Source organism: Buteo buteo, chromosome 20, assembly GCF_964188355.1.
Source record: "Buteo buteo chromosome 20, bButBut1.hap1.1, whole genome shotgun sequence".
Lineage (NCBI taxonomy): Eukaryota > Metazoa > Chordata > Aves > Accipitriformes > Accipitridae > Buteo > Buteo buteo.
The window spans coordinates 3,564,948-3,587,105 of record NC_134190.1 but is presented as its reverse complement, the minus strand read 5'-3'; the positions used below and the strand labels follow the sequence as shown (position 1 = coordinate 3,587,105).

At 43.2% G+C, this 22,158-nt stretch overlaps 1 protein-coding gene across 4 annotated transcripts in view; it reads left to right on the top strand.

Moving 5' to 3' along the window:
• Window positions 1-22,158, top strand: part of NFATC1 (nuclear factor of activated T cells 1) — a 160,275-nt gene that overhangs the window by 92,753 nt on the left and 45,364 nt on the right. For 3 of the 4 annotated variants that reach the window (XM_075052424.1, XM_075052428.1, XM_075052425.1), the window contains exon 10: window positions 19,488-22,046. The exons of the other annotated variant lie outside the window; for it this stretch is intronic. In XM_075052424.1, the coding sequence (XP_074908525.1) occupies window positions 19,488-19,537 (50 nt within the window). In that variant the 3' untranslated portion in view covers window positions 19,538-22,046. Of the gene's footprint in view, window positions 1-19,487; window positions 22,047-22,158 lie in introns of those variants that run through there. 4 annotated transcript variants of the gene reach the window in all.

Below are 22,158 nucleotides of genomic sequence, written 5' to 3'. Positions count from 1 at the left end.
AGACTCACAATTGGACATACTGTGTTGGATCACCTCTCGGTAGGAACCTGCAAACCTCCATTTTTGCCAGACAAACTGCTGGTTTCTGCCCTATTGGGCATACAGCCAGCATTGTCAAGATAAAGGTGACCATCTCCTTTGCAGAGGGTTTAGACTTACCTTTTTGCAATCCAATATCCCAGATATTTCACACTATTTCAATGGTAAACTAAAGTCGTAAAGAGGAGCCAGCAGTGCTGAAGTCAAGGAAAGGTTTGCCGGAAGGACGTGCTAATGTGAAAGCATCTTCTTGCGCTATTTTAGTAGCTAGTTTACAAGTCCAGAGATAGCTGCTACCCTCAGCTGAGTTGGTGCGTACTTGGTGGCAGGGTCAGATCGGTGTGACAGGACTCCGGACCCCCAGGATCTGCGTGGGGCTGCTCCCCGGCAAGGATTCAGCGCAGTTGGGCGATCAGGGCCCTTCGTGACAAGTACAAGCAAGTGCCTGTGTGTATATGCATTTATTCTATTTGGGAAACATACTGAAAAAAAAAGAATAAAAAAAAAGAAGCTTTCTCATGATGCTGTAGCAGGGTTAGCAAGCATTTTAAAGTTTCAGACTTAGAGTATGGCTGTGAAACTAAGCTGGTGGCGTAATTAGAGTGAAAGAAGGCTTGAGAAAAAGAGAAATGAGAGGAAGGTTAAATATAACATCCGCATAAAAAAAAGATGAGCAAAGATGAATTTTGGAAGAAGAGGGGAAAGGGTGAGTGTGGGTGTGAGAGAGAGGAGTTTGTTTAAAACCGAAATGGTACAAATGAGTACTAATAGCCCAGGATTTGACCGCCATAGAAGAGTGTATCTAAAGAATACCTCACTTTGCCCCAAAATAATTAAAGTACAGAGAAAAATGGGAGGAGATGATGAAATGAGCAATGTGCTCATTAAACTTGAGGAGAGTGTATCTGACCAGTAAGCTCAAGTCAGTCCGTTTGTCTGTGTTGATCTGCAGGGAAATGGCTGCGCTGTGTGGAGGTCGGAGGTTTTGGGGGCCCAGCTCCATCGGGGCAGGACCCTCAAATCACCTTGGGAGTTAGTTCCATGCTCTATTGCCAAGTTCTCTAAGGAGCGAGGAAAGGGCTTCGGTGTTACCGCTGGGTGGAGAGAGCTCCTGTAAGGAGCCCCCAAAAACCTCAGAAATATGGTAGAAAAGAAGGGTGTGTATGTGTGTGTGTGTGTGTGTGTGTCTTTGAGTAAATACAGTCACATCACCTGAACTTAGTGAGAAATTTTCATCTCAGTTTCAACACTTCTCTTGCAGTGTAACAGGACGTTCAGTAAAAATGAGAAAAATCAGAAAATATTATCCATTGCCTCTTCCCCAATTAGAAATTACCCAGAAAAAACACCGCTAGAAGGAGTAGAAGTGATCAGCCTTTGACAAGGCAGAGGGGGATTTGTAAAAGTTCATTTTCAAGGTTATACGATTGAAGAATAAAACAGGAAATCCCCTTACTTTGCAATTTTTTGAAAGATGGCATTCAAATTACATTTAGGATATGATCCAAATGCCATGAAAAATTTTTCCATCAACTTCGATGGATGTTCTAAAACAGGATGTGTTAAATCAGGGGAAATAATAACAGTCTCGCAAGTAAATTAACAGAAGATTCACAACACGTTATGAATCACTGTATTAAAGAATCAATTAGAGTCAGCTATTTAAATAAAGGCAGAGCAGTAGCAAAAAAAATTTTGAACTAGAAAAAATCAGAACATCTGCTGAAGTTTCCAAAGCTATATTTAATATTAACTTGGGAAAAGCACCTGGACTGAATGGTGTCTCATCAAAAATTTGTAAGTGTTTCCAGACCAAAATCACTTGGATACTTTTAAAAAAAAAATCATCTGCTCAACTAAAAGAGAAAACTCCTCTCTAAACCCTTCCCTACTGAGGAATTTTGTTATGGGGAATATCACCGTCTTAAAGCAGAGAAGCAACAAAATGCAAATGTTTTGTATGGTCCAGGTTTTTTTGTTGATCGTTACGATCTAGTACCAGAGTCTCTGCCCTGCTGGCTGCTGCACTCAAGCTGCACCTTCTGCCCCAAGAAACTAGTTTGCTGGAACAGGGCCTGCCCTTGTATAACAGTGCAATTAGCTAACAGTGGGATAGACTTTATTATTATTATTATGAAGAATATTTCAGATTCAAGCACTCAGCACAGAGGAGAGTATGAAAAGTGAGCTGACTTTTGGTAGAGATGCCAAGAAACCTACAAGTGGATGGACCATTTCTTTGGTTGTTAGGTGAATATTCAGAGAAAAAAAATCTGCTTTTGAAATTTAAAGCAAACTTACTGTCTTTTTTCACTTTAGTCAGGAAGGTACTAGGAGACAGGACTGCCTATGTCTGATCGTGTGAGTTGTGAAACGTTTGGTCAGCCAGCTAGAGATCAGCCAGCCATATACCTGATGTTTCAGTGCCTATATTTATGGTTCCTCTGATGATGAAATCTAGATTTCTGCAACGACGAACGTAATTTCTCTGCTGTCGGTTAAGACCTTGTTTCGGGGAGGAGCTGGCAGATGCTTGTGATGCCAAACGAGGCTGTATCATGCTTTCTGTGGTGCATGGTCCCCTGAGCAATGCGGGCCACTACCTCCCTGTGCCTATTTTCTGAAAAATGTTGGTGTTCAGAAAACTGTCTGAAGACAGATTTAAATTTGATATGAATTCATTTCATTGAGGGGAAGCACCACTGCAGGGGGAAAACCCCACACCTTGACACACTGAAATGATTGCAAGAATTCTTCTTTGAGATGTCTGAGGAGGAACATTTCTCCTAACATGGAAAAGTCATCTAGATTTTACACTGCTGCTACAAAATTAAAATCTTAGAGTGGGAGAACTTAGCTTTGGTTATTCTTGATAGAGACAGCTAGAGTAAGTCAGCATAGATCCATCTAGATGTAGTGCAGCTGCACTGATTTCTACCTGTTCAGACCCTAACCCCATTTATTTAAGAATGAATGCACTAGTTGCAGGGAAAAGTTCTTCTAGCTACACTCTTACTTGAGATTACCCCACTTTTAAGTACAAACAGACATTTCTGTGTATCTTCTTCTTTTCCTTTACAGACCTTTATTTATATTATGTATCTGTATCTCACATGCCAATGGAAATCAGGAAAGGAAATTAATTTGTATGAATGGACTTCATAAATTTAATGATTTACCCGTAATGAAATCCTGGTTTGCAGAATGAGAAATAATAGGGCTTTTCCAAAATATCTTAATCCTTGGCTACGATTAGTGGCATAAAATGAACCATTCTTTCCTATGTGTCTAAAGTCCAAGTTGTGCTCCATGTAGCTATGTGATATTCTTTCCAGTCTCATGTCAGTAAATAATTGCAGTGCTGCTCTTTAGTCTGTCTCTGACCTTCGCTATGCTTGCCTTTCTTGAGCAAAAGTTGGGAATTGCGACAGATTGATCTCCTTCTGTGATCTGATCTAGTCTAGTGTGAAAGGAAAGTTCGTTAATCCTACTCCTGAATTCCTTAACCAGTTTACATAAATGTACTATCCTATAAGCATATGTAATAAAGCACAGCCATAACAGTGCTTAAACAGGATTAGGCAATACCTCATTTTCTAACTACTTCTACTTTTGCAGAAATACAAATTCACTTTATTTATATTGTCAAGGGTGATTTTTTTGTAAAAAAATTATTTTAACTGGTTTAGGTCTTATAAGTTTAGGCTAGAATATTGTCTAGTCTGTCTAAACTTGTCATAATTCTAGTTGTTGTTACCTGAACATGAACCAAAGATGATTCTTGTTTAAAGGAGCCTCTTTTGGGGAGGGGAAGAATCAAGTAGCTTAACATAATCTGGTTTTAACAATTAAAAATTGGCAGCTGAGCTGTGTACTGAAGTAAAGCAAGGATTTTTAGGTCTAGAGAAATGGTAGAATCTAGAAAAGAAAAACCACATGCTACTAAAACCCTTTGTATGGGTTTTCCAGTATTCCTTAGAAAGCAGGTAGGGCTCTAGGACCACGCTGTACCCGCACGCATATGCGTGAAAGCCCACACACTGAAGTAAACACAGTGATGTGGTTGTCCTCTTTGAGTGGTAGGAATCAGAAGTAAGTCTGCTGACATCAGAGAAGTTGTGTATGCTTCAAAGTTCAGGCAAAATAAGAGATCTACTTGCCTTTTTTGCATGTCAACATTAAAACATTTCAAATAATCTTTAGGGAATAACGAGCAAAACAGGGTGTTTACAATGCAGTGACCGATTCTTTCCTGCCGATCCATCAGACCTGTACCTTGTGCATTTATAGACCACCTTTACATACCTGCCTGTGTTTAATAAGGACTTGATGCAAAGCCCATTGAAGTGAATAGGAGTCCTTCTGTTGTCTTCTTTGCTCTTTGGATCAGGGTTCAACTTACAATCACGAGAACCTATCACTTAATGCTCTTTAAAAAAGTAATGCATGAAAACCTCTAGTACTGGGTGAAAATTTAAGGGCCCAAAAGTTGATGCAGACACAAGTTACAGTTCCCAAAGTCACAGTAAAAGATTATATTACATTAATATGTAAAGGTTAATGGCACATACAGTAATCTGAAATACTGTCCCTATTGTATATGTAGTGTGACTGACTTGCAGGGTTTTAAGGACCCTCACTTTGGTTGTTTGGGTGTGCTGATATTTAAAGCAATGTTTGTGTTGGTTACAAGGCCTAGGCCAAAGGGATCTCAAGGAGCCCTACATTCTTACACATTGCCTAGTGGATAAGTATATATTGGGTAAACACACCGTGCCTATTTCTGTCCCCCTTTATGTCAGTAGAAAAGAGAAATTTCTCTCCTGGCATAGCTGTCGTACAGGTATGTAAGGTCCCTTTGTGCCATTGTGGAGGTCTCTTGAGTTGCTGTACTCTTTCGTGTGGTCTGTAACAAGACAATGACAACACTGCACCATGCGTCCTCCATGGAAAACGGGGTAATTTCAACAATTTTCCATTTTCTGTAATGTTTTTCTCTGAAGCAGGAGGCTTGCTTTATGTGTGCAAAGCTTTCTGTTGCAGCTCTCCATAGATAGCCATGACAAAGAGAAAGCATGAAAGCTTCTAGGGCAGAACATTCATCCTCGCTTATCTGGCCCTCGGAGACATTAGCTAATCGAGGCACGATACTCCATACAATAGGACAAGTGCTGTAAAGCTACCTCTGTTATCCCAGTGAGCGTGGAGACTTATCATTCCCATGGCCATTTTACAGGATTTGTTTTCTTCTGACAACAACATCCACAGCCTACGGTGCTATCGACTCCAACAATGAATCTGATGCTGGCTCTGTGTGTTATCGGCTCCCTAATAACTGTCTTTTTTTTTTTTTTTTTTTTTTCTTCTTTCCCACCCCATTTGTGAGAATTTGTCCCCTGGAGCTCTTCTCTATCAGGCCCCTGCAGCTGGTGTTATTTTAGATATGGCAGGAAGTAGGTACCGGAAAACAGCGAGAGCTCGCAGCGCTCAGAAAAATCTAGAAATTCCTCTGATTTACCCCAGGCTCTGGCTCCAATCAAAGCCGGTTGCAAAAAAAAAAAAAAAAAGAAAAGGGAGAGGGAGAAGGGGGGCTGTTGGCAGGGGGAAAGACCCAAGCAGACAACGGTGTCTGGGCTGCGCGTGTCGGGAAGGAGAGCTTCAGCCGTCACCTCCCCGGGGTACCGGGGAGATGCTCGACACAGCCCTGCGAGCCGAGGAGCGCTCGGCTGGAGCGACGTTCCAGGCGCTGCCGCCGGCACCCTCCCTCGCCGGCCGAGAAAACCCCTTCTCACCTCCCCAGGGACGTGCGTTTCTAAAAGCTCATCCCGTTTTTTTACGCTCTCCCCTCTCGTGTCCGGTGTGCGCCTAAAGCGGATCAGCTTACCCGGTCGTCCGGCAGGCTCCCATAAATGCTTTTAGCAGCACTTGGCAAAGGGCACCAGCCAAAGGCACTGGTGGAAAGTCACTAGAGCAAGAAACTTACATCACTACTACTATTATTATTATTACTACCGCTATTATTATTATAATTTTACAGCTCAGACGGGATACTTCTTAATCTGCTAAGCAAAGACCTTTTTAGCCGCTTTGAATACCTTTTAAATCAGGCTGACTCTGGAGATGACTTCTAAAAAAAAAAGAAAAAAAGAAGAAACGATAAAGAAAAACACCTCCAAACCTTTCAGTTCAGCAAGCGGTTTAGAAAAAAAGACACCACCACCCCCATACACAAAGACATACACGGAAAAGATACTACCTTTAGAACTGGTTTTAATAAAGAAGTCTTCCTCTTTGACACAGCAGATAAGGAGGAAGATGTCCGCCCACAGACATCTCACACCATTAGCGATCTAGTTAACATCTGTAAATGTTTTAGGGAAAGAAATTATACTTTGAGACATTTATTTTTTAATTACAGGCTCCAGATGAGATTTGTTAGAGCAGGGAAATGTATCCCATAGCGACTGATGTCAATAGCAAGCAGTCCCTAAAGCCAGCCAGGATTGGGAAAGCCATGCTGTTTGCTGCTCTTGGCACTGCTCCCTGCTTTCACAATGTCAAACTTAGAACCGCCTTTATATGCACTTTCCATTTTTTTTTCCACAGTAGCTGTTGCCAGCAAGCTGTAAACTACCGTATATCACTCAGATTTAAGAACCTAAACTTTAAAACAAATTAAACTCTTGTTGACATTGTAATAAAAATCAGAATCGAACTGAACAGCTCAGTAAAACTGCACTTCAATTATTTTATGGATTTAAGATTGTTTTCTAGGATTCCCAGACTCCCAATACAGCAAAGTTATTTCCTCTTGGCAGATGTCTGGAAAAAAAAAATTCATTGAATGGATAAAATTATGTGGCAGACACTAGGTTGAAGCCTAAAGGGAGGAAATGGTGTCTCCCCAGCACCTGTAAATATTTGCTCTGTGTCTTGACCAGAAGAGCCGTTCGTCCATACTTTGAAAAAAAATGTCAAGGTATTAATTTTGTGAGTTTTTAAGAAAAGAGAATTTTCATCTGTTAAAACCCAGTTCCTAACTAGGTGTTTATGTGGTTTTGAACGAGAACAGCAAATACGGGTTACGGGTCTGACCCACCCTTCAGAACCACATCCAAATGCAGGTAAATGCATGCAGCGCACGAGTGCTCCCAGTCACTGGCCTCTGCTTATCTTTCATCTCCCTACTTAGCAGTTAATGTTGGGTATTCTTTTTATAATTCTCTTTTTTTTTTTGCCTATTCTGTAAAATGGAAACAGTGGTTTCCATCCGATTAATTGCCAGGTTTCCATTCTTTATAATGTTTCCTCTCAAAACAGTTTGGAATGAAAGTATTTCAGAAATGTGTGTAGACGGAAGCTACTGGAGATAATAATTTGTTTCATGTCACTCTGTTTTACAAAAGGTGTGGTGCACAAGAAGGGCTGTTGCGTGGAGCAAACAGCAGTCGGCTTGCGCAGCCTTTCACCAAAACCTTTGTGGGACCTAACTTGTTTTCTTTCATCACATCAGAAAAATGTCCTTTATGTCCCTAAGGCCCCTTGCGTGCCCAGGGTCTTCAGGTCTTCAGCAGGAGCTGACTCTTGCTGGGTTGCTCCTCTCACAAGGATGCTGCTGAAGATTGAGCCAGATGTTGCACATCTGCATGCCCACAGCTAGGTCCCGGGGTCTGCATGTTCTGGCTGAACCTCCCCGGGGAGCGCTGGTCCCTCTGAGCAATGTGTAGTTGTGTGGATTTTCCGAAACGGCTGCGTTAGGCTCTGTGCGTTCACCTCTTGATCTGAATTGGCTGACTTACCTGACTGACTCTCACGTAAGCAGCCGGTTTTCTTCATTGTAGCATTAATAAGTTTTTTAAAGCTACTCTTGAATTGCTGTTAAAGTTCTTCCACTCATTTGGTTGCCTGGAGCACCTCTCAAAGTGCAGGCCAAATTCCTGCTGGAGTTTGGATGCGTTGCCAGATCACAGCCTGGGCCGTGGAAGCACCCTGTCATTTCTCAGCTATCGAGAAGCGAGGGGTTTTGGAGTCCAAGTACTCAAAAAGAGGCAGAAAATAAGTCTGTCGCACATTGCGAATGGTTGTTTGGGAAGTGTAACGCAAATGTTCTGAATAAAATTTCAGGTCCTTAAGTGTGCTTCAGAGATGAGTGTTGTACGCCTGTGTTTGTCGAGTGCCTTTTTCCTAGTTCTCTAGTGCTGGCCACAGGTTTGCCGTGCTTCATTCTTGGGGCAGAATAAATTTCCTCTCTAGTGGAGAGTGCTGAGCTTCAGCACAGTTCCTGTGTCAAGCATTGAGCTGCAAGGGGGAAGGTTTCTTCTTCCCTGGGAGCCCGGCTGTGATTCTTACTGAATTTTTGCAGCCATATCTGGTGTTTTTTCTGTTGACATTGCTCTGTCAGTCCAGCCTAAGGAGCCATTCTGCAGCTTAACACAGCATGGGGGAGAGGGGAAAAGAGGAAAAGACATTTTGCCATGTTTGCAGCTCTGTCGCACTGGGACCATATACAAATAAGAGTATTCTTCCAGCTGCTCTAATTTGAGACGCTTGCTATAGGCAGTTTTAGCATCCAAGGGGTACTGGAGTCCAGCAACTGTCTGGACACGGTGGTTTTCACAGCTACGTCTTCTAATAACCTAATAACGCCCAGCTGGTGCTTTCCCCATCATGGCCCAGCTTGCATTGATATGTCTTCAGTGTCTCTCCACGAAATCAACCTGCTTTGTATCGAACCTTCCCACCCAAACTGGATGGGAGTTGTGTCATGAAAAGGTCTTTAGCTAGTGTAGTTAGTGTAGTGCAAAACCAACGCAAGAGTATCATTAACCACCACCAGCGCTCTTCTCCAGGGAGCCACGGCGGAGAGGACGTGCATTCCTCTTTGAACTGCAGCGTTCTTCAGCAACAGACGCTGCCGTGGTTAAAATAAAGTCCTGTGGCATTACGTACAGCTCGCGTTACGGTGGTGGCCAGGTCATCATGCCACAAGCGAATCTATCACCTGACGATTTGCCTGCATCATTTTTTCTGCAGGCTGTTTGCAGCCACCAGTGCAGATTCCCAGAGCTAGCCCTACTTCTGTGCCAACTGCTGAAGATTAGCAGCCATGTTCCATCACCTAAGGATTTCCCCCAGCCAGCGCGACCTTTCCCAGCCTAGCCCCCAGCAGGCTCACAGGTGGATTTCTTTTCCCTTATCAAACACATTAAAAATTTTATTAGCCCCACCCAGCATTTCTCTTCCCTTGAGCAGCGTGTGGCCAGCCACTGACTGGGTCATCTCATGGCCATCGTTTTATCTGCCTGAGCAAAACTCCTGTGAGTTAGGGGTTCGCAAACAAAGTTCAGCCTTCACCACAGCCTGGGTGGGAATGTGGCCCAACAGTGGTCGCCCCCCCAAGCAGCACAAATATCGTGTATTGTGTACGCAGCAGCATCCTAGTGTTGCCCCTGCCTCGGTGCCCTCTGTGCTAGATAACGTGAATAATGCATTCATCTTTTCGGTTTAGCGCACGCTTTGAGGTTTGCCGATAAAAAGGGCTATAAAGGCAAGAGGTGTGGGTGATGGTGATGATAACGGGGCAAGTAGGGTGCATTTAAAAAAAACCAAAAAACCCTCTTTGCTCAGAAAAAGATCAGACAGACCCTGTTTGAGCCTATCTCCAGGACACTTCTAGTGTTGAGGCCCAACGTTACTCCTGCTGAAGTCCATCAGGCTTTGAGGCTGGTTGAGTGGAGGAAGAGCTGAGTTTCTTGGCTGTTCTCTGCCGCGAAAAGCAAAGGGCACTCAGCAAATACTCCTGCGTGACCCAAGGTGCTTCTTTCTTTCTTCCATTCATTATTTCTTTGCTTCATTTGATATGCCCAGCTGCACATGAGCTGGTTTTTTACGAACAGCAGCGCAAGGTGGCTCATTTTGGAGGATTCCAAGATGATCACTAGGGGCCACATTATTATTACATAAAGTCAATTAAAGAGCATACGTGCACATCCCATTGATTTGATTTAGAACTAACAAAAGCTTCAGTAATGTGCAATTACAAGAAACTTAATGACCCCTTTATATTGAATGCAACTTCCGTGGCACCTAATATGCTTTGATGAATTGCTCATTATGTGCAATGTTGGAAAAGCTTCTAAAAAGATTAATAATTGTATAATCGATAGAGAAATTCAGTCTTGTTTTTTTTTAAACTCTGAAGTCAGTTAAGTCATGGAGATTATGGATCCTCTCTTCCTCCCCTTTTCCCTCCTGTACCCCCAGATATTTTTTTTCTTTTCCTAAAGGTAATCTGTCACTTTTCCAGCATGTGAAGAAACCCCTTCTCGAGTAATGTGAAGCGGTCTGGCCTGATACGGATTGCCGTGTGAGGTCCAAAAGGCTGGTGCCAGCTGCCGGCAGAAATCGCCGGTGCTGGGCTGGATGCGTACTCATGGGATGCTCCTTTGGCGGGGCAGGAGGTCCCCGAGTAGCAGCGTCCAGCGTTGGGCTCAGAGCTTTGCAGCATGGTCCAGACCCCCTCCCCCTCTCCCATTCACTGCCTGTGGGCTTGGGGAGCTGCCAGCCCTTGGGGCCGTCAGGTGGGCTTCAACCTTGCTCTTCTTTGAGAGCCTCGTGTCTCGAGTGTTGCCCGTGCCGCGGTTGACTGCAAGTTGTGACGGACAGCAAACCTTGTGGGATGGGTTCGGAAATAGGAAAGGGAAAAGGAAAAAAGGAAGTTTCATTTCTGTTACGTTCGGGGTTTAATAAACACTGCCGGAGACATCTGGAGGCTAAAAAACAGGCAAATGCAGAATTGCTTTAAATTTGTTTTGATTTCGAATCCACTCTTGTCATGCTTCAGGGCATGATTCATGAGTTTTGAACGCTGGGGTCTGACAGCACTATTTCACTGCTGGGTGCTAAACTGGAAAGTAAAACTGATCACCAGAATCAGTTTGTATTACTGTATTTCTTATGGCAGGGGCAAATTTCTGTTGTCTCTAGCAAAGCGGTGCATGCTCTTCCTTACTCCTTCCTGACTGGTACCCACAAAGCTTCCAGCAGTACCGACCTTGGGTTTTGGCTGCCTTAGGTAGCATTTGCGTAGTTCTTCTGTCATGTGGAAATTTTGTGTAAAACGTAAAATATGTCTGTTTTGTTTCCCTTACAGATGCTCTTAGGAACGTAAACACATAATTTTGGTTAAAATGTGGTTTATTTGTCTGTTGCCCAGCCCTACCCTCACACATGTGTGTATGTGTGTGTCAAACGTGGCTTGCATCATACCAGGGCAGAACCTGAAGCCTCTGCGCAGCCCAAACCCCAGCCGCTCCAGGCAAGGTTGGCCTCAGTGAGGGCTACTGAAAATTCCTGTTGGCTCTCTGATTCTTTGGTATAAAAGCTAAGCCAGGTTGAGCGCAGCCACCCTCAGACTGAGAGTAAAAACGAGCTAAAGTTTAGACCCCCGTGTGCTGGGAATCACTGCGGCTGTGCTGATTCCTGCGCTAATTCCCAGCAGCCGGGGAATTCATCCCTAAGTGTTTGCAGAGCAAGAGACGCAGGGCGTTCCCAGGGTTGCATATGGGAGGGATGAAAAAAATCCAAACCCAGGAGTTTTGGTGTGATAGGATGGGACTCATTTAGTCTGGGCACCTAGTCAAGAGCCCCAGTTAAATTACTGCCACACGGTGCTGTCATCGCGCTCCAGCGAGGAACCTTTCCCATTAGCCCTCCGCAGCGCAGCCACTGTGGGAGATTTTGCATTATTTGGAGCTGTTGAGCTAAGTAAGGCAGAGGGTAGAGCAGGTAGGAAAATGATTCCTTGTTAATGTCTGTCGTGCACAACAATACCATCCACCGTGCCAAGCCGACGTTCGTATGGGAGGATCATGTTTTATTAAAACCTGCTACTTGTTGTCACTCACTTGCTCCACTGTCCTATTCGCTGTCTCCAAAAATAGCATGCCCTGTGGTGGTGGCTTATTATGATTAAACAGATAAAAATAAGTTTAAGGTTTAAACACATCCAGGACACCTGAGGTAATACAAGATCTGGCTTCTTTATGGAACGTGTGAAGTTATATTTTCCATTGCTTCACAAGACTTGTTTTGTTTGGTTTTTAATTCAGTAAGCTTTAATGTGATCTATAGTTTCGCATTACAGGCTGGCACCTCAGGAATTTGTATCACTGTTTTCTGATTTTTTTTCTTATTCACAGGACAATACTTACTAGCTTTGAAAAAAGAATTTCTCTGACAGCCCTATTTTTCTTAGTGATTTAAGTAATAATTCTATGTTGTTTGTTGCAGCTTTCGTATGTCAGAAAGGATTGCTTCTTATTAGTGAGGAAGTAGGTACCGTGATAAAAACTGTAGAATTTTACTCATGTGATGGAGTTTATACCAGGAGCTTCATTTCTTTACTCACTGTGTATGTGTCTATATTTAGCCATTTTTCTCTTTAATAAAATCAGTGCATGGCAATAAGGGAAAACATTTTTTCCTCCTGTATTTCTGCTTCCTCTGCATTCATTTGCGACTTTGAATTCCTCTTCAGTGATGCTAATAATGTGGCATTTGATCTGAAATGAAGGGCATATGAGAGCACAGGAGCCTGATGGAGCATGATGTGGCATCGCTGGTGGAAAATCCAAGGGCAGTAATTACAGACAGTAAAGTGAACGTCATACTATGAAACATTACTACAGGTAGTGTCGTGTCAGCGTCAAACTTGTAGACTCACTCCAGAGTTATGTTGCCCTGTCCTTATTCATATGCTGAATGGCGACAGCGTGCTCAGAGCTGTACCCAGTGGGGAGGAAAACACAGTCCCCACTCCACAATGCTCGTGAGCAGCGAGCTGTTGCCAACAGCAGAAATTCAGAGCACTTAGGGGTACGTTTGCACTGTGTAATGAGGCATGTGGAGAGATCCCTGACCTGGGTGTTGCTGTAGTTGTACCGGCGCAGGGCTCGACCTGAGCTAGTGAATTCTGCTGGAAGGCAAAAACGATGAGCCAAAGTGAGGCAGTTTTGCTTTCAGGACTGCTACACTTTTCTGGAGATTGCTCAAATGTGACACCTAGCTGTGCAGTATGACCAGCGTCAAACACGGTCCAAGCGTGGTATCCAAACATGGCATCGCGTTGCTTGGGTGGTTACACCCATCTGAAAGACGAAGCGTTATTGTCTGGACACGGCAGAATCCGGGCGTAATTTCACACAGGCTTTTCACACGTGTGGCTTGAAAGATGCAGCTGGTGTTACTTGTATTTTCCATGACACGTGCACCAGTCAGAGCAGGTTGCTTTTGTTCCTTTTCGGCGAGAGAGCATTACGGCATCTGAACCTCCTGCTTCAGTTCTGCTCCGTGGTAGAGACGATGGTCCCCAGCGGTCACAGGTGGACATGAAGTAACAAGCAAAGGTTGGTTAGTCAGCTGTGGAAAAAAGCTTGATGTGACCCTGAAGGCCTAGATGTCTTGGGACATGCTGTGTGGCTCTTCCTATTGATAAGGAAACCAAAAACCATCCTGAAGGAACAGAGCTGATGCCGTCGCTATTTATGCAGAAACAGGGACGCGTACACAACCTCTCCGTGCCCTTTTACTTCAACTCTATCACACCCCTTAAAAAAGAGTGGAGCGGAAAGCCGCAAAAACTTGCTTGTGAAAGAGAAGTGTGCAGTCGGAAAGGGGTGCAACAGTGAATGCAACCCGCAGCTCTGCTGCTCAGTCTCCTTGTTCGAGCCGTTCTGGGCCGCTGCTGAAGTGAACTGAAGTTGATGGAAAGACAGTCGTTGACTTCCACAGCCTTCGGGGTGCAATGTGTGAAAAGGCAGCGGCTTAACCCAGCCAGAAACTGGAGCCTTAACGTTACTCCTAGCGAAGTGAACGGAGGTGGGATATGTTTTCAAAGTGCCATCGTTCCCTGCCAAAACTGTAGACTCAGCTCTTCCTAATTGTGGGTTTGACCATGGCTCTCCGTTTACCTTCCATTTTTTTGGACTCTTGGGAGCATTGGCCTTTAGGAGTATGGAGTCTTCCAAGCTCTCCTATTTGTAGCCCCAGAGAGCTCCCCAGTTGTGGAAACCCCCTGCATGTGCCTTCTCCCCACTCCCTGCACCGCTGACCTCTCAACTTCTGTGATCTGAGTGGGATCAGTATCTGAGCTGGGAGGCAGAACTTTGTCTCAGAAGAACAGGTATTTTATTAAAACAAAAGGCCCCAATGTTATCTATATTAGTAGTCAGATACAAGGAAAACAGAAATCTGCAGAAATTTAAAGTTTTGCCAGTTGATGGAATCCATGTACAGCCACCAAATGTTAAAAATACTCCATTTCCTATGAAGTTCACATCTATATATGGAACCCACATTTGTTCAGATATGTCTGGTTGTCCTGTTCCGTGCAGGAACCCAAACTGTTGCATCAGTAAGACACTGATTTTGCTAATTAGTAAAGCAAAAATTTCCATTGCAAGGGCATTTTAAAGCAAAATTAAATACAAGAAAAAACTCCTTATTAAACTAAAATGTGGTGTAACAGCTCACCACATCCTGCTACTGTGGCATCTGCTGTTTAGCAAAGGAAAGGTTCCTCTTTCAGACGCCTTGACAGGTAGAGAGGTCACGTGTTACCTGCATTTCTCAGCACTATTATTTTTTTGACTTTCTGTCAGTGGAAAAGCTGAACGTGACAATGGAAAATAGCAGTTGAGGGGAGGCATTGTGGGGAACTGTAGGTGTTAGCTATAAAAGCGATGGTGACCCCCCTCCCCAAAGCCAGCAGAAAAACAGTGAAAAAAATCTGATGACAAAGGTGCTGTAAATCATTGTACTCAGCTGTTTGTCCTGATAGGGATCAACCTGTTGCTTTAAGGGAAGTGTTGTGCTAATCTGGGCATTGAAAATTAAACATCTTGCATGCTATTCCAGATCTGCTGCTAAACTGTATGTAGGGCCTCCAGCAAGCCAGGTAATTCTTTAGGTCTCATCTGTCCTGTCTGTAAAATGGGTCCTTTCGAGTACTCGGGTTATGTTGTTTTAAAAATGAGAGCGAAGCCTTTGCAACCTTTCTTTGAAAAATGTTGCGCTCATGCAAAACACAACTGCTCCTGGAATGGTACTACAGACGTGAATGGATGCGTATCCAAGCAGCAGCAGAATCAAAGACTGGCATTTGCTTTTGGAATGAAACTCAAACCCAGGCCAAAATACTGCTTGCACTGAATACTGCTGTTCTGTGGAGCACACACAATCCTCTTGTAGTAACAGGCTTGTAAGCCAAAACTTGAGCATTCAAGACAGCAACCAGCTGACTCTCCTCAAGTATATAATAAATATTTTGTTAGAAAGGTGGGAACTAAGAGAAAAATACCAATTATTTTCTCTGCACAAGCAGTATATCTTACCTCTCTGGGGAGTTCTGCAGTGGTCCTACAGGACTGACTGGAGCCCTGAGGATACCAAGGGGAAGGAGTGTGAAGGATGGCAAAGGAGATGGTGAACATGGAACAATCAGCTCGTTCACACAACACATGAATGAAATTCTCAAGAAACAAATTTAAAACAAACAAAAAAAAGTACTTCTTCCCCCAGCACATCCTTAAACTGTGGAACCCGTTGCTGCAGGAAACCGTGAAGGCCAAAACAAGTTCAGAAGGTTATTAGAAAACTTAATGGAAGAAGGTTCAACAAAGTTCACTAGAAAGAAAGATGCAGACCTCCTCTTGCTCATGAAGCCCTCCGGCAGCATAAAGGTGTGCTAGAGAAAGCATTGCTGGAGGTGTGCCTGGTTCCTATGCTCTTTCCCAAAGAATTGGCTACTGGCTGTTGTGGTAGATGCGACACTGGTACAGACGGATGTACAGGACACTTCAGCAGAGCCATACTTCAGTAACAGAATTTTTGATTTGTTGTTGGGAAGGGCAATCTTGGGTCAGCCTACAACAAGAATATTTGATGTTTTCTTGCCAAGAGAAACAAAAATCAGTTTTGGGTCAAGCAAAACACTCCAAAACACTCCATTTGATCAAAAATAAAACATTTCCTAACATGCACCAGAAGTGTTAATATGGAGTATTAAAAGAAGCAAACTCTCCAGAAATTTGCAATAAAAAATGTTGATGCTAAAGAAAGACATTTGAAACTATTTGAGAAATGTAATCCGTGTTTTCATGTCATTTTGACTGACCCAAAACTGCATTTCCCGCCCCCAACAAGTTTTCCCTCTACGTCCGTTTCTCGGACCTGGAGGGAGAGAGGAGTGTCTTCATGGCAGTGCTAGACCCTGCAGCTGGAGATGGCGGGGAGCAGCCTTCTAGCCAAACCCAGCAAGCGTCACCCAGAGCGTTTCGTGTGCTCTTGCCACCTGGATTCCCCCCGTTCCCACCCGCCAGAGGGTTTTCCTTCCAGCCTCAGGTGCCTCGGCGGGCAGCACGGGAAAGCCCGCTCTCAGCACACTTCCCCTTTCAGCTCTCGTGTTTAGTGCTCCCTGCTAGCCGCCTGCCTCTACCAGATCGATCGCCTGCTTTGCCAGATCACGAATTGCCCCACCTGGGCCTTCTGCATGCACCGGTGTCCCTCTGTAGGTTTTTTCCACTGTGTTATTGGGAATTTTTGCATTTCCGACACTGCGGTGGGTAAAGGGGAACAAGCGACAGTGAAATAAAGAGGCCGGTGTCTGAGCCACGCTGTCCATGGGCCGCCATGGATGAGAGGGATGTTGAACGTCCTCTTGGTGGTTTTGGCCCCGTTTGGTTGTGAGATCCAGTGGCAACGGGTGTGCTTTGGTTGAGGTTCAGTTGTCTCCCGAGTCCACGCTGCCATTGCCTAGTGACTGCTGTTGAACTGTCCGATGTTGTTACCCGAGGACACCAGCCTCGACCGCTGCTCATCAAGGTAGCAGAAGTCTACCTCTGTTAAGAAAATAACATCCAACAAAAGTCAGCAATAAAGCCAAAGGTCTAATCTGTATCCTGTTGGAGCTGATAACAGAATGACGAGTGATTGCAGCTGGGGACAGATTGGTTTGGCTGGAGAGAGCGTGACCGAAGGACCGTGGTGGTTTCATGGGCTGAGCCGAGGCAAGCGGGCTCCCAGCTGAAAGGAAAAGTCACGTCATCTCTAGGGTAAGCCATGTGTCCTACAGCGCTTGAGTGACAGAGGATTCAGCTGAGGGTACCGAGCGTGGCTGGAAAGGGCAGCCTCTGAGTGCCTAAGCCGATTTTGGAGATGGACCTTTGGCTCTTAGACTGGCATGTCATCAAGTTGCTTCCGAAATACTTTTACTAAATGCTTTAATAGGGGAAAGCGTAGGCTGGCAGGCTGGGGCATGTTACTTTTGAAAGTCTTACTGAATGAATCAAGCAAGAGTATCTCAGCGTGTGCTATAGCATTAGTTTGAGATTCAAGATACCCGAGGGCTAATCCTGACTGGGACGGGGAGCTCCTTCGCTCTTCCACCTCCCTGTCCCCATCTGTGAAATACTGGTGATATTTATGTTTTCACACTGTACAGAAGCGCTGTGAAGATTCATTATTTAATGTTTCTAAGCACTAAGTAACTGTACAAAGACCAAGGATTGCCTTGAGTAGTATCTTAATTTTATTTGCTGTAACAGAAACTTTGAGGGAAAGTTAGCAAAACTGTGACACTGTCTGGCCCATATGAGGATTTTTTTCATTGTCACACTCAACACCAAGATACCACAGTGTGTTTTTGCTGCACACCCAATGTCGCTTTGAGAAGTTTATTAAAGAAACTGTCTTTACAAAAGCATCATGGAAAAATCATCCCACAGAAGTGTGCTGTTTGCATTCAAGGCAGAGACTCGGTCCCAAAAGCTGTCCGGACTCTTGCAGCATGTAAATGGGGTAGCACTTCTTGCTGTGTTCGGATGCATGCGGGGCAGTCTTTGCCACAGAGCAGGGCTTGCTGCTCAAATTTGTTTCCACTGTTGGGTAATAATTAAAGATGAACCCCACAGCACTCTTGAGAGAAAGAACTGCTTTGTCTTCACATCTCATTTCCATACCGCTCTCAGTTTGCTGCCATAAATAGGTAGTTACAAATACAACCGATATTTCCTTTCTGAAGCATGGTGTGCGTATCCATTGGTAGAAGTGGTTTCGGTGGCCAGGACCTGTGACACAAATCCTGACTGATTCATGTGCTGCAGTTACTAAATGGGCAATAAGTCTGCAGGAAAAAAAAAAAAAAAGAAAAAACCCAAAAAAACAACCCCCAACTAATTGCTTCAGGAAGTTGGTTTTAGACAGGCTTGGTCTTCTTCAGTAAACACATGAAGTTATCTGGATGGTGGTGAACAACAGCCCACGAGGAAAGGAAAATGCAGGCTTTTCCGTGGTGCTTCCATGACGTGGGCATGTGTTTCCCACTCCCAGCAATGTTAGGGAAACTCAGAAGCGGTGATAGCCCTACTGATGGCATTTTGTCTATCTTCATGTAAATCAGGTGGTGGCAGTCGCTGCAGGGGGGTGGGGTGGAAATAAAAGGGATGTTGTGTAGTCCACTGTAGATGGCCTTTGCCAGGTTCAGTCATTTCCCGTCCATCTGCCAAAAATCACAAGCTGATAAATGGACATAAGTGGAGTGTGGGAAACTGTATTGCTTGATGATCTGCAGGGGAGGGGGAAAAGAATGAAAGACGACTCGTGAATAAAGAAAACAACACTTTATCAGTGGAGATGCAGTCTGACTGGCCGATGCTGAGATAGCAGACCTTGTTTATTCTTTCCTCTGACTCTTGCCAAGGGTTTTAACTTGCTCATCCCTCCCATCTGTCTGTGCAGACAGAGCGAAGACTGCATGTCCACGTGTGTTGGTCACCACGAAAGGAGGGTATATATTTACTTGTGTTACCAGCCCCAGGGAATGGGCAAGCACACAACAGTTTCTTCTCTTCTTTTATTGTTTCCTAATACTGTCCCACAGTGGAAAAAATCAGCACATGAAGTCGTATTCTATCTAGGCATTGCAGCTGCACATACCCAGGTTCAGTGGCTGGCAGCTTTCTGCCCCCAGTACCTACCATGGCTAACATACTTTCCAAACGGCTCTTTCTGTGGAAGGTGTAGATTATTCCAAGATTTCCTGTGGTTCTCTTTGCTTTACATGTCCGAGCCAGTTCTAGAGCAAATGAAATGTTTTATCTGTAACTGATTTGAAATGTTAAATATGTTTGATGCAATCAAGGATCCAGGATGCTGCTGTTCTTGTGATGCCTGGTTTTACATGGTATTTAGCATGTTAATAACCTTGGTTAATCCTGCTGATTTGTGATCAGCCTGTACAAGCTATCTCGTGATGTTACGCTTACGGTTCAGAGCTGTACTGAAGCTGTCAAGGAATGGATGCAAGTTCGGGGGGGCTGTGTACTGAAGAGACCCTCCTGCAGCAGTGGGATGCTAATGGATTCCTTTTCTCTTGTCTTCTTTCTTTGCAGTAAATGAAATTATAAGGAATGACCTTTCCAGTACCAATGTCCATTCGTAGCTTGCAATACGGGCCTAGTATGAAATCCACACACACTTTTGACTTAGCTGGCGTGTCAGCTCAAGTAGAGAGATACCGAATAAACTGAAGACGTTGCCTGGTACCACTCTGATCTTCCACCTTACTGAATGTCAGGAACTGAAGATTTACCTCTTGCTTACAAAGAAGTAGCTCCTCAACTTCAACTGATGAATGAAACAGCTTCTTTAAAGAAAATCATCTCAAAAGAAAGAGGAGGGAGTACGCTCCGAGACGGCGCATTTCACGGGACAAAACTAGGAAACTCAGCAAAATCTGAGTGCTTCTTCCCAGTGCTGATCTTTTTGGCATGGCACCGCTGGCATACAGCCCTGGAAGTGCCTTATTTTACCAGGTTGTGGCATCAGGGCATTTTTAATAAGCTTTGAATTTGCTACCATTAAAAGAGTTGGTAGGTGCAGAAACTATAGAGCTTGCATTCTGGAGAGTGTTATTGGAAAAAAGCATAGGACTCTGCAGCAAAGTAGGGAGAGCAATCCCTACTCCAGTAAGAAGTGTTTATGAATTCCAGAATTTCTTCAGCTTTTCCTCTGCTGTAATGTACAGCCTATTGCCTTATTCTCAGTGCATTTCAAAAGCCTCCTGATTTGTCATCATCTCAGCTTTCTTTTGCGTATTGTCTTTATTATGTGCTAATGAATCATAGGATTGTTAGTAGTAGCATGTTAAGATTTTGATTTTAATCTGGCTTCAGTCATAGCACAAGTGAGTTGAATAGCACAAAATAAAAAAGGTTGATGGACAAAAAATTGAAATCTATCTTTTACATGATAGATGAATGTGTATGCATGTACATACATACTAGTCTATATGCATATATTTATATATGACAAATAATATAGATGATTGCCTAGTGAGGGCACTGAATTTAGCAATAATTTCAATTTCTGAGAATGCATTTCAGATCCACAACAAATATTTCAGCTACTTCTTTTGAGGGTTTGTTGCACCTAAAGCAGGTATGCATTTTCTTTCCTCATGCAGTTAAGCAAGCACTTTAGATAGGCAAGAAGGATGCATACAAGATACATGTTATTTACCAAATGACAAAATATGAGTTATAGTAACTGTAAATACCATTATGGAAGAGTGTAAAATATTTGTTCAGTTATAATGTTATTATTCCGCAGAAGCCTTATAACTCTCTGCTACATGTATGAAAAAGAATATTACCAAAAAACCACAAAGGTTTAATATGCAGCGCTGTATAGTGTGTTTTCAGATTAGCTAATGTTTCTGGAGCTACAGGTAGGCATGTAGTGTAGCCTTTAACATTGTATTTTTTACAATCAAACGCTTATTATATAACTAGCAACAACCTATTATTTCATATAACCAAAAAAAAAAAAAAACAACTAAAATAAACTAGCATGACTTAAATTAAAAATGTTTAACATTAATATTGTGCCTTAGGAATCTGTGCCCCCTTCTGGAAATACACCTGAACTACACCTCCGTGCTGGGGTGGCCCCTTAACCCTAATGCAATGAAGATTGAAACAGGTTTCACAAAAAGGTGAAATCCTCCTAAGCGTTTTAAAACATTATTCTGTATAATTATGTCTTACTTTCTTTAGAAAAAAATGAAAGCCATATTTGTCACATTTGCACATTACTGTGAAGACATGAGAATATAATATGGCTATATGTACATAATATGCTGTTATTGGTCCTTATAATAGTCTGTTATTCCACACCTGTTTAATCCCAGTTATTTACCCTGTATTTAGCATTGTAGACATTGCATGAAACATTTCTTATAGACTGCCATATGAAAAGTTAAAAAGCTTGACAGATGTCAGCTTGACTTGTAGCTAGAAAATAGATCCAATAAAGCAAAATGTTTTGCTGGAAGCTAGTCTTAGAGTGGTTCATTTTATGTTATCTTGACAAATCTTCCTTTCTTATATAAAATAAGCATTTTTACATTATATACATATATAAAAATATATATCTCCATCTCTTCTATTTGAAGCTGTTTGCATCCTGCTGCATCCTGCTAATATAACCATCTTAGTATGGAAGTAAAGTCTCTTGTCAACAGACTCTTCTTCATTTCCCCCCTGCATTTAAAGACGTTGCTGCCAAGGAGAGAAAATGATATATGATATAATTCTCAGCTTTTATTCTCTCAGTATTTCAGAAATGTCAACAAAGTCTGCATGGAGGAATCTCTGGTTATGCCAAAGCATTTTTTTACATATACATAAATACCTTGGGTGAGGCTTTTATGATACAGGACAATACACACACACAGACACACCCTCCACATGTTCACATTTCAGCAGTAATTTTAGCAAGGTTTTCAACTGTATGGTTTGGATATGTTGCACCTCCTTCATCCTTGTTTTCCTCTTTAAGCTATTTTGGGAAAAAAAAAAGAACCCAACCTGTTACTTTTAAGCCTGGATAATGGAAGATTATGCATCTCTTGTATATGTATTCATAAAATAAAAATGAAAGCAGAAATATTTCCCGTATGAGACTGCTATCTTGTTTTTGTACGTGTGTTGTGATTGTTGCTGTCAGTTTATGAACATGGTTTTCATCAACCCTTTTGGAAAACAAAGTAAAACCAAAAAG